This window comes from Sinocyclocheilus anshuiensis, unplaced genomic scaffold (assembly GCF_001515605.1).
Source record: "Sinocyclocheilus anshuiensis isolate Anshui unplaced genomic scaffold, SAMN03320099.WGS_v1.1 scaffold613, whole genome shotgun sequence".
NCBI classification, from domain to species: domain Eukaryota; kingdom Metazoa; phylum Chordata; class Actinopteri; order Cypriniformes; family Cyprinidae; genus Sinocyclocheilus; species Sinocyclocheilus anshuiensis.
In genome coordinates this window covers 998,770-1,011,232 of record NW_015536487.1, presented here as the reverse complement: position 1 = coordinate 1,011,232, position 12,463 = coordinate 998,770, and the positions used below count along the sequence as shown (strand labels likewise).

The window sequence follows — 12,463 nt, the reverse complement described above, 5'->3', positions numbered from 1 at the left end:
ATCAAGTATGTGCGCGCACACACACACACACACACACACACAAACACACACACACTGGTATTCCTATCATTAATGGGACATTCCATGGTTTTTATAGTTTTTATGGCTTTTATACTGTACAAACTATATTTTCTATCCGCTTAACCTAAACCTACCTCAAAACTTTCTGCATTTTCAGATTTTCAAAAAACTTCATTCTGTATGATTTATAAGCTTGTTTATTCATGGGGACCAAACAAATGTCAAAATTAACTGGTATTATTATCCTTGTGGGGACATTTGGTCCCCATAATGTAGGGAATACCAGGTATACACATACACAATCATCGAATGACACCGACATGTTTAAACATACACTAGCTAAACATCATATCGATTAATTTTTGTCATCATCATTTGCTCTTTTCTATCTTATTAGGTATTAAGGAGCATAAGGGCTAATGAAAATCTTTCCTCAGCTCTGCTAGTTGTTTACCTGGACTCTGCCAGTAATTTGCCGGTAAGAACAAGAGTGAGGAGTGTACATAGATTCTGTCTGAGGATCTGTCATAGGACAATATTTTCTGATGTCCTGCAGCAGATACATGTTTTACATTTTTGTTTACTTTCAGTTTCATTATTTTTATGTTCTACTTTTATGAAATGCTTGAAAGTGTTATTTATGTTCTATAATAGTCTACTTTGATATGAATACAAATGTGAACAAGCTGCAGATTTACACACCCTAATGATTTACATGCACTGATGTTGTTCCCCAGGCTGTATCTTGCAAGGTGCAATTATCGTCTTGCTTCCCCCTAAAGATATTATTCACCCAAATATGAAATATCTGTCATCATTTATTCACCCTCATGTCGTTCCAAAACTTGCTTTCTTCTGCAGAACACAAAATAAGATATCTTGTAGTCCAACTATTTTTGTGCATACAATGAAAGTCAATGGAGTCCAAAATAATATTGGAATTTGTGGGCTAAACATCATTTTAAGGAATGTTTGTTATTTAACTGACACCTTTTAATTATGCGGCCATAGAATTATGTATTATTAGTTTGCGACGACTGATGTACAGTGCCGACTTTATTAGTGCTTTACATTGTGCCTCCCTCCTCTACTGTAAGAGTGTCTTTGAGGGCAGCTTTGGCTGTGGAAACCTAAAGGAGAGGAGGGCCTCTGGTCTAGTCTTTTGTGAGAACCCCGACTCTCTCTATAGAACGTTATTTGTGAGTTTGCCAGTAATCTGCATCCTGGTTCTCCTGATCTAGCTGTAGCTGTTTATCTAACCTTGTGTGTAGACATTGCTTCCATTCAAGCTGTTCTTTAGTAACAAACGAACAACACAGAGTACGTTGATCTGATGCATGCAAACTTCCACTTTTGCCGGGGAGTAATATTTTATTATACGTATCTATACTTTTACTCAAGTACTTGATTTGTGTACTTCGTCCACCACTGCCTGTTGGGCATGTGTAGCTTGTAATTGTCAACCAATAAACTATGAGCATAACATTTCTTTGTCCCATTCTAATTGCTCAGTAACTGAGTATGTATGTATATTTTTATTACATGTATTTTGTGTTTAATCAGACTGTCAGAAGCCAAGGTTTAAATATATAGCTTTCATTCACCCATTTATTTTTACTGTCACATTAAGTCACATGATTGATCTAAATACAGCTTGGTCATTCTTAGACATATGATTGACGTATCCTGATCTAGACTTAGTAAGCAGTCTAAAGAGAAAGGACAAAACTTTTTTTTTTCCTCTTTTTGTCCCTGCCAATCTTGTTACACTGATTCGATATGCATATGTATTTGTAATTTTTATTAGAAATCTGTAAGGCTGGACCAATCGAACTATCATTCTTGCATGTCCTCTTGCTGTATGTTAACCGTCCTATTCTCAATTTCTCTCAATACTTCCTGTGGAAAGACCAATCCTCTTGACTTTAACCCTGATGTCCCCAAACCCCCTTATAAAGGCCTGAAGGTACATTGAGACTGCATGCCGTTTATACAGTGACATGCATAACAAGCATTGCATTGCATCTGGACCCCAAGCATGATTTCACGTCTTTTATTATTTGTTTCATTCTTTGATTTCGGATTATTTTTTAATTGCTTCTCCTATGTATTCTTCTCTCATGCCCCACTGCATGTGTTTAAAGATTTAGCAGATGTTATAGAAGTACAAATATACTTTAAATATATATATATATTTTTATAAATATACTACTGTATAAGTTGTTTTACTTAATTTATTCATGTCTTTATTGAATTGAGAAAATTAAACGAGGCTTTTTGCCTTTAGATTGCTGGTATTTACATTTTTATAGATGAGTTTAAAATAACCTTATTACAACGAAGCACTAGTAGTAAGAACATAACTTTTAAAAGGCTAAATGAGCTATGATGTAATTATAATGAACCAGGCTAGTATAATCAGCTCATGTTACCAAAGAGCTGAAGTAGATTTTGTTGACTGTCATATTTGGTATGTCATATCATACTGTACAATTGAATGTTTTCTTTCTATTTTTGTTCAACAGTCTGGGAAAAAAGTGAGCATAGATCCAAATCCTTTTGTCAAACTGACTGTAGGACAAAAGATGTACACAAGCAAGGTAACATTCATTAATCGGCTTTAACATGTTCAAGACTAGAAATATACATATATCCAGTCCTGTTTTGCTCCTGATTTTCAGGTGAGGTTTAAAACTAGTGAGCCGCTGTGGGAGGAGGCTTTTCACTTCCTTATCAACAACCCCCGCACTCAGGAACTGGAAATTGAGGTATTCTAGAAGGGAACACCCCAAAAGCATGAATATTAAAATTACTAAGATAATGTTAATGATGTAAGTCTACTGTAGCTTACACTAGGGCTTCAAAAGTTTAAGATTTAAAAAAAAGAAATTAATACTTTGATTCTACATGGACACATTAAATTGGTAAAAGGTTACAGTAAAGATGATTATTACTCCTTTCAAAACATGAAAAAATCCTTCAGACCCAAACTTTTGAACGATAGTGTATATCATCAGTGTCAAATGTATTGCTATAATGTAGAGTTGGTTAGAATTATTTACTGTTCATTTTGAGAACTCCTCAAAAGATTGTAGACAGCGTATTCCATAGATGTTGTTTGTGTGTCTCAGGTGAGGGATAGTAAGCACAAGTGCTCTCTGGGTAGTGTGCGGGTGGCAGTTGCTTCTCTCCTGAAGGAGGCAGATATGACGCTGAATCAGCAGTTCCCCCTGCAGAACTCTGGCCCCAGCAGCACCCTCAAACTCAAAATGGCTCTCAGGGTTGGTGTGTCTGTATGCTATCAAAAGATATTGTCTCATTTTTGTGTCATTGTCTCATTTCAGCACTTGTGTCAGTATGTTTTTTCCATATAAATATGTTTTTGTGTAAACAGGTCCTCTGTTTAGAGAAGGAGGTCACATCCAGCCAGCCGTCTTCTGTCCGGGTCAGACACAGTAGTCAGAATAACTCTTGCGTGACTCCTCAACCTCAAACAGTCACTAGCACCAGCAACTCCACAGTCATCCAGCCATCACAAAACCCATCTTGTACCCTCGCACCGGACACCCCTCATGGGAAAAGAGGATCTGATGGCTCCCCGGTGCGGTTAGCAGAGGCAGGCCGCAGCATCTCCAGTCTGGAGATAAGCAGCTTGCACAAGCATCAGTCTCACAGAGACTCTACACCTAGTCTGGCCTCTGACATTTCACTGCCGTCTGGCACACTGGAACTGCAGCAGAGGTTACAGAAGCTACAAAAGTGAGTCTGTGTCCGTGACACGCTGATACCTATATACAGAAGTTGTTTGGGTTTTGCTTTTTTCCTGTCAGTGTAATTCAATTTTGTTAGAAGCCACACTGGTGACTATTTTCTGCTGTGTTTGAGAAACACTAAAAGCCAAAATATAGCCAAAAGTGAGACACAAGTAGTACCCAGTGCAGTGTAAACCATTTATCTGCACTGCCCAATGAACAACACGGCATGCCTGACTGGATAGCGCTGAGCAGATTGGTCTCTGCTGAGCCACCCAGACCAATTTGAGCAGTGAAACAGTGGGAAGCGTGACATGATCCATTTGTATTTGTCGCTGATTCCGTTACAAACCACTTATGACATCCAAGTTGCTCAGATAGTTGAAACTGTATTAAACAGACCCAACAATCTAAACCACACTGAGGAAAACTGGAGAAAACACAGACATAATGTAGGAGGATTTTCAATCCAAACAAACATTTCCACGAGTTTACACAAACTGGAGTATTTTGGCAGGAATGTTGCATATTCATACTAAATATTACAGACTACCATTCAAAAGTTTGTGGCCAGTGATTTTTTTATATTTTTTGAAAGAAATTAATAATTTTGTTCAGCAAGGATGCATTACATTGATCAAACATGACAGTACAGACATCTGTAATGTTACAAAATATTTCTGTTTCAAATACAGTAAGTACTGTTCTTGAAATTTTCTATTTATCAAAGAATCCTGATTTCTGAAGGATCATGTAACAACAAAGGCTGGAATAATGGCTGCTGAAAATGCAGCTTTGTCATCACAGGAATAGATTGCATTTTAAAATATATTAAAATAGAAAACAGTTATTTTTAAATAGTAATCATATTTAGCAATATTGTTTTTACTGTATTTTTTAGCAAATAAATGCAGCCTTAAAGTAAATATTGTAAATATACTGTATTTTGAATTCATGTTGAATTGTCAGAAGAAAAACAATTTCTTAACTCGCTCTCACACACTGTCAGATAAACTTGCTGTTTCTGTTACAGCGGCTCTGGGCTGAGACAGTATCCACTCGGTGAAGTCCAGCTCACTATCCGACACAGCTCACAAAGAAATAAACTTATTGTAGTGGTTCATGCCTGCAGGTGAGACTGCCACATACACATTAACCTTCATCTTTCTGTGTTTTATAGTACCATTTCCAATCATTTTGTTTGCTAATTTTAGCCTATTTTTTACTTTTACATTGAACACATCCAGTATATTAGTGTTTTTTTTTTTTTTTTAACTCTCTTGAACATCAACAACAGTGTGTGCAAATAATGAGGGACATGTGTTTGCATTTATATGTTTGAATTTGTATAAATGTGATTCAACAAGTCCTTGTGAAAATACTACTTTTGCTTTTGTGTGAATATGTTTCCTTGTGTCTTAATCACAGAAACCTCATAGCACTGACTAAAGATGGTTCAGACCCATACATCCGTCTGTACCTGTTACCAGACAAGAGCCGGAGTGGCTGCAGAAAAACCAGCACACTCAAGAAGACACTCAATCCTATCTACGACCAGTCGTAAGAAACACACTAAGCACACAGACCATTTCAAATTAGGTCCTTTATAATAATTGGTTCAAAAGACCTTTTATAATTGGTACAAAAGAAAAAGTTTTCTAAAGTGTACATCTTTTTTTACAAGATTACTTATTAAGGAAAGAATGTACGCAAGTGCAAACGGATTATGTTTTCTGACACTTAATTGCAATTAAATGAAAATGTGTTGTAGTTTAAATTCATATGAAATGCATTTAGCTGAACTTTAGAATGTTTTTGACCCACTTTAATAAGACTTAAGTACATCTTTATGTAAATTTATAATTACTTCTATTGTCTTGAAATATGTTTGAGAAATACTAACAAGCATTTATAGTACTGATGCAATTTCTATTGAAACTTATGAAACATATGTAATGTATTTACATATATTTGCAATTACACATTTGTAATAATGAAGTAGCAGTTCATTAAATTTAAACTATATTTACTTGATATCGTAATATCGAATTACACACTACAGTTAAAATAAAAAATCAAGTACTCTACATGTGCTTTAGTATGGTAGTCAACATAATACATAAATGAAATGTATTTATTTAAACGCAACAATAGATTATTAAAACATTATTAAACATTTCATTAAAAAAAATCTTGACAGTACAGTTTTTTTTTTTTTATTAGGCTTTTAATTTTTGAAGTACACTGCACATTTAGTACAATTAAGCACACTTCTTTTTCACAATCCTGAAAAAGGATTGAAAAAATCCTGATATATAAAGTCTGTAATATATTAGTGTTTTTTTTTTTTTTTTAGAACTTTTGCTAATTGTCTTAGCATACTAATATACATTTTACTGATAGTATTCACGTCAAACCTAATGTGGTTACAGACATAGTGACGTCTTTAACTAATTTAAATTGCATTCAAATGAGAAGAGGACCCACCAGATCCAATTCGTGTCTGCTGTTTATCTTGCTGTATGCATTTGCATGACATTCCCTTCATATTAAATCCACAGCGGAGCTTCTTACTGAACAGAGCTAGCTAACTGTTTTACCCTCCAAACCAAGTCAACCAAGACTTTATAATATTCTGTATGATGCAACTGCCAATGTTTCTGAGAAATGTTCTTTTTGTATAATTGCATTACTGAAGGTTTTATGATCCCAGTTGCCTGCATATTCAAGTGCAGAGATGCATGTAGCATAGTAAACCAGTAACTGCAGTAACAGTTACTATCTTGTTGTGTTACTTTTGTCAGCTTTGAGTTCAGTGTGTCTATAGTGGAACTGCACAGGAGAACTTTGGATGTCGCTGTCAAGAATGGAGGAGGACTGTTGTCCAAACACAAAGTACTACTAGGCAAGGTAAAAAAAAAACATTGATGGATTCACAGTCCTACGTACTTTTTCTCATTCAGCTGATCACTGGATTTTTATGGAGGCTTACAGCTGTCTTTGTCATAGGCACTTGTGGACTTGGCAAGTGAAGACATTTCGAAAGGATGGACTCAATGGTGTGATTCTCATTTATTCATACAGTCACTCTTGTAAATGTACTTTTTCTTGATTACAAAAGCTTCCTTTATCTCTCAGGTATCATCTAACGGAGGATGGCTCGAAGAAGATAATTCAGATGTAGTGGTCCATGCTAGAAAGCAGAAATGAATGGAACAGCAGATAACTGGGACATGTCACGGCATGCACAGGATAATGTAGAGGCTTTAGTAGCAGAAGAGCAGTGCTGGACTAACTAAACCAGGCTACTTCTACTGGGATTTACACTGGCCTACAAAGTGTCTCTCTCATTCTCACCAAAGCTAAAATTGCCACCTGAAGCATCTGTCCCGCTTACTTTCAATCTGATAGTCTTTTTTATTTTATCCTTTTATTCATCTTATTGGTGTTTGGTCGCATAACTTCACTTTTTATCAGATAAAAATGGTTGCCCATGAAGTTATGAAACAACAGTAGACAAAAAGATCATTAGATTTATTATTAAATGTGCCTTTATTTATTGTATTCAAGTTATTTTGATAATATTATTAAACTTTTTGATTTCTTTTTAATACTATGTTTTGTAAGCAATCAATCAGAAAAAAATGTTATGTTGCTGGTAAGTCAGACATGTTATTGTAGCATTGTTGTTTGTTTGAGGCAGTATATTACACAAAACACGTGGCCAAAGACATGGTTGCAAGGTTGCAAGTGCAAAAGAAAGGCTATACGTATGTATGTATATATGTATGTATGAACATTTCCTTTTCTTTAGATTTTTTTTCTTTAGATTTTTACAGTTACAGAAAAACCAAGCTATGTTCAGCTCTTCATAAATGATCCATTGATAATTTATTTTTAAAGTATTTTACTGTATCCTGTTGCACAACACAAGATGAACAGCCTGTAAAGAAATGTTTGATACCCGTTTTGTCTGCAAGAGTTTTATGAGGAAAAGCAAAATGTGTTTTTAGTATGCGACATTTGTAAGATGATAATAGCTTGGTTACAAAGTGTTTTGGATTGTTTCAAGACTGTGAAATGGCTGTTGATATGTTTTCCAGCCTTATTCTTCTCTATGCATTATGCATGATATAATTAAAATATGAAATGCAACATGAATCACAATGAACTTGTAACTTTAACCCATTTTAGAGTTGAAGGGCCTGAATGCATGTTATTACCTTAATTGTTTAAACAGTTATTTTAATTTTGTGTCTATTTGTACTTTTGTTTTTAAGGCCGGGTCATTCCTGGGATTCAGTGCCTTTTTGACATCATAACACTAAAAAAAAAAAAATGTTTTAGTAAATTCTTGTGCAATCCTGATAGGGAGCTGTAAAAAGTGAAAAATAAATTGGTATATAAATATATGGTATATACAACCTTAGGTATATAAATTCAAGCAATTATAAGCCAAATTAAATGAGGAGGTGGTCCAAAAACGTCCACCCTGTTAGGGACAAATGAACAACAATTTTAAATATTTATGTATATGTAAAATTTAACCTTTAAAATGTAAAAAAAAGTTTAAATACACCACTTCTTCAACTTAAACATCAATCGCTGTCACTATCGCTATGTACACTAAATGTGTCCAGCCTGTTAGGTTTTCTGAGTGTTGTACTTATCAAAATGGCAGACCGCGGGCCTGGGGACATAGTAAAAATGGTGATATTTGGTGGTTTAAAATGCTGTGAAATGTTTAGAATTATATAGCTATAAATAAAAACGTAAATATGCTTAAAGTTCACAAGGTGTTTTATATCAAAGACAACTTCAAAATTGATGTTGTTGAAATTTTTAAGGCAATAATATCATGATCTTTACTGGGGACATAAAATGCACCAAATCCCAGGAATATTTTGATAAATTTGTGTGGAAGGTGTTTAAGCTAGTGATGGGAGAAACGAAGCTTTTCGAAGCATAGAATCAATTGAACCAGTTGCTTCGAAAAACGACACCTGCTGGTGAAAACCTTGTAAAGAACTCGGACCAAACTTACAAAACAAATGGAAATGTTTTTTTAGAAACACCATTTTTTTTTAAATAAATAATAAACACTTAAATACTATTAAATATTAGTGCTTGTGTTATGTGTTTCATTTAAGTATAATCAAACTCAACACACAATGAATTTAATTAATTATTTAATTAATTGATTTATTTAATTATTTAATTAATTAAGTGTTTTCATTATAGCCATCTATGAAAACCAGCAGGCAAGAGTAGTGTTATCAGTCAGGAGAAGGAGGTGGATTTAATTCTATCGTAAGCTCATCTTGTTATCTTTAAGGTATGATGTGATTTGTAGGTTGAAAGACAACCTACAATGTGTTTTTACTCATTTTTTAAACTGTATAGCCATCCGTGTTAAAGGGAAGTTATCTTTTGTTTAACCCACAACATCACTTTGAGATCAACACCCCCTAGTGGTGAACCATCGGAGTTTCGAAACGTTTCGGAAACAGTGTGACGTAATGAAGCTTCGTTTGCTAAAACCACGTGACCTGGCCGGTTTGATTCGCGCTCTGAAACAGTAGGCGCGTTCCCATTACAGATTTGCTAGATGGAATGCAGGAACCAGAAGAAACCTTGAACAGAAAAGAATTAGTCAGATGACATTTAGACGTCACAAAGCTGATGATGTATATGGTGCATCATCAACAAGGGAGGGAGAAAGGCTACCATCTACACCAAACTATGACACACATCAAGACTTCAGGGAGAGAGTCAATTCTTCAGATACAAAACCACTTTTTGAATTAAAAAACAGTCTTTTTGGAAAAATGCTACAATGCCAATGTATCAAAAACCCCTGTCCACCATCACTTCATCTCCTGGATGGAGATATTCAAGAATGCCAGAATCACATGTGATAAATTTGTCACTACAGCGACCCCCATATGCTGCAGATATAAACATTACTAGACCACATGGTGCAATAGCCACTAAATACTTGATAGTGTTGCAAGCATAGTAGTGGCTGTACGATTCAGACCTTGAGTCTAGGTTCCCTGGTCTTTGGACTTCACTTTCACTGCAGTCTAAGATACAGGTAACATTGGGATAATGTTGCTTGTATGCCTCTGGTGTTGTGGCCCTGATGGTTTCTTTGGGGAGCCATGGTATCAGATCCTTCAAGACTGCAGCCATGGTGTCAATCCAAAAAGAAATGATCCTGCTCACTTTACTCACTGATATACGGAAATTGAATTGCTAGATCTTCTATTAATAGGTTTAATTTCAGCTTCTTTAGTGTAGATCTTCTATTAATAGGTTTAATTTCAGCTTCATTAGTGTGAGCAAGATTTGCTGTTCAATTTCGGTCTGGTAAGCCAGATTCTCATGGGGACGCAAAACAGCTACAAGGGTATGAAATGTGTGGAGAGGGAGCGTAAATCTGTGGAGAGTACAGATTTGAGTCATAGTCGTTCATCAGAGTAGGAGGCTTGAATGTATCGCACTGCGTTGACTGGTTTACATAAGTTACAATGTGTTGTCTCTTGATGTAACAATGCTCCTCGAAGATGTGGTCTTCCCACTGTGTTCCAACAGAGGCAACATTTTTAGATGTACAGCTGTGGTCATCAACATCTGATTGCTTGGGACTGGGGACAGATGCAAGACTCTCTTCTACAGGTCTCAGTTCGACCATTCCAGGATGGATGCGTGTTAAGAATCATATAAATAACGTTATACAGAATTTAGAAAATATTTTTTAATAGAGATATCGATGAACTCCATTGCATTTAAACTCAAGCGCCGTCCATCTCCCCTCCAGCAGGTGGCGCTGTCACATCAGCACGCCGAGGATGAAACGTTACGCCTGACGTCATGACGCTTCTTTAATTTTGAGCGGGTGAACATTGAAACGGACGGAGTAAACAACTCGGTAGGTGTGCTCTGATGGAAAATATATATTTGTAATTTGCTGTTATATGAGCTGATATAGTTTAGGAAATAATGCTTTGTTCTGCGTATGCGAAACAAAAGCCTTCCGTGTCGAAGCTAATGTTATATTAATACTTGCGCTGTTGCATACATAACCTCATCCTGTGAACCAGGGGCGTCGGACAGGGGGTAATAGTGGAACTGAGTAACAGGGGCCCTTGGCGAGTAGGGGGCACATAATATACTGATTATTATTGTTAATATGAGTGATGTGGTGTTGTGTTATGAGGGGCCCACCTCCTTGGTTGTGTGACCGGGACCCAACGTTTGGTGCTAACGTTACGCCCCTGCTGTGAACGGACAATAATATAAAATAAAACATAAGTGTTACTCGCCGAAGTGCGTAGTAATCAGAGCCATCTCTCTCAACGGCTCTGGTAGTAATTGTGTTTCTGTTTCTCTTCTGTCTGGTAGGACTGTAAGCGAAATGTCGAAACGAAAGCAGTTTCTGGAATCTGTGCATCATGAGCACGTCCAGGATTTTCTGAACTTCATCAGATTACATGTGAGTCGTGTTTACAACGCTCTCTGCCAGTAAGTGTATTGAATGTGCACGTGTAGTGAGATTCAAACCTTTGAAGTAACGTTACATAAAAAACTGTACTTGCAAATAAAGTAATAATATAACCAAAAGACCATTTAAGATTACTTAAGAGATTATATTTTCATGACTGTTACTTAAACACACTTAAGTGCACAATCGTTTTGACATGCTTTAAATAAGCAAATTTTTTGAGTTGTCTAATACTAAAACACGTACTTGTTTTTAGTTTTATTTGTAGTGAGTTATTAAATATTACATAAGAAAATGATTTAAATGTACTAAATAGCAAAATTATCATTACAAATATATTTAACTACATGACACAACTTTTCAGTAGAAACTACATTAAAATGTTTAGTTTACCATAAATGTTTGTCAGTACATTTGACAGTACACTTTAAACATATTGCACAATAGAAATAATGCAGTAGAGACAATAATAATAGAGACAATAGAAATAATTATGAAATAACATATAAAGAGGTACTAATAGCATTTAATTAAAAATAACATGCAGTTAAGTGTCCAGAAACATTACATTCAGTTTGAGGTTAAGTAAATTCTTTTTAAAGGGGTCATATGATGCTGCTAAAAAGAACAGTATTTGGTGTGCAGAGGAGTCAGAGGCAGGAGTTGTGGGAGAGACAGCTGAAGTTGCTGCAGCACAGCCTCACTGCTCACCCTCCAGAGCGCTGGATCACTGGAGCCGAGGAGGACGCAGGTGACATGGAGGTGGAGATTTCTGAGGAACAGGTAAGACTGCTAATGTTTCGAAAGAGACAGAAAACCAAGAGCTTTTTTAGGGAATGTGTCAAAATGACAGGTAGTTTGTTCTTGTTTCCTTTTCAGATACAGACAATGGCAGTAATAGAGGGCGTTACGATTGTTTCTACAGTCTCTGTAGACATTTTGCAGGAAAATGACAACTATACTTCCCTTCTCGAATGTGCTCAGATGCTAAACTGTAAGTACTTGTAAATCATCATTAAATATCTAGTCATTAGAAAATGTTGTGAAAGTCTTGACTTTTTAATGTTTTTTTTAGTTTTCTTAAAATGTTATCTGACTTTAAACTATTTGTGGATGCTTAATAATTTTATCAGATTTTATCAAATATTTATACATACATCCAATCAGCTATATATATATATAT

At 35.6% G+C, this 12,463-nt stretch overlaps 2 protein-coding genes across 5 annotated transcripts in view; both read left to right on the top strand.

Moving 5' to 3' along the window:
- Window positions 1-8,386, top strand: part of esyt2b (extended synaptotagmin-like protein 2b) — a 19,116-nt gene extending 10,730 nt beyond the window's left edge. For 2 of the 4 annotated variants that reach the window (XM_016481236.1, XM_016481216.1), the window contains 11 exons: window positions 419-499; window positions 1,931-1,987; window positions 2,547-2,621; window positions 2,703-2,789; window positions 3,153-3,314; window positions 3,416-3,780; window positions 4,807-4,905; window positions 5,202-5,333; window positions 6,578-6,683; window positions 6,783-6,832; window positions 6,912-8,386. In XM_016481236.1, the coding sequence (XP_016336722.1) occupies window positions 419-499; window positions 1,931-1,987; window positions 2,547-2,621; window positions 2,703-2,789; window positions 3,153-3,314; window positions 3,416-3,780; window positions 4,807-4,905; window positions 5,202-5,333; window positions 6,578-6,683; window positions 6,783-6,832; window positions 6,912-6,957 (1,260 nt within the window). In that variant the 3' untranslated portion in view covers window positions 6,958-8,386. The remainder of the gene's footprint in view (window positions 1-418; window positions 500-1,930; window positions 1,988-2,546; window positions 2,622-2,702; window positions 2,790-3,152; window positions 3,315-3,415; window positions 3,781-4,806; window positions 4,906-5,201; window positions 5,334-6,577; window positions 6,684-6,782; window positions 6,833-6,911) is intronic. The other 2 variants (XM_016481222.1, XM_016481229.1) reach the window with 2 other exon arrangements.
- Window positions 8,387-10,629: 2,243 nt separating this feature from the next.
- Window positions 10,630-12,463, top strand: part of LOC107684922 (condensin-2 complex subunit G2-like) — a 25,650-nt gene continuing 23,816 nt past the window's right edge. Inside the window, exons 1-4 of the mRNA XM_016481310.1 lie at window positions 10,630-10,707; window positions 11,181-11,271; window positions 11,926-12,063; window positions 12,160-12,274. Of these exons, the coding sequence (XP_016336796.1) occupies window positions 11,194-11,271; window positions 11,926-12,063; window positions 12,160-12,274 (331 nt within the window). The 5' untranslated portion in view covers window positions 10,630-10,707; window positions 11,181-11,193. The remainder of the gene's footprint in view (window positions 10,708-11,180; window positions 11,272-11,925; window positions 12,064-12,159; window positions 12,275-12,463) is intronic.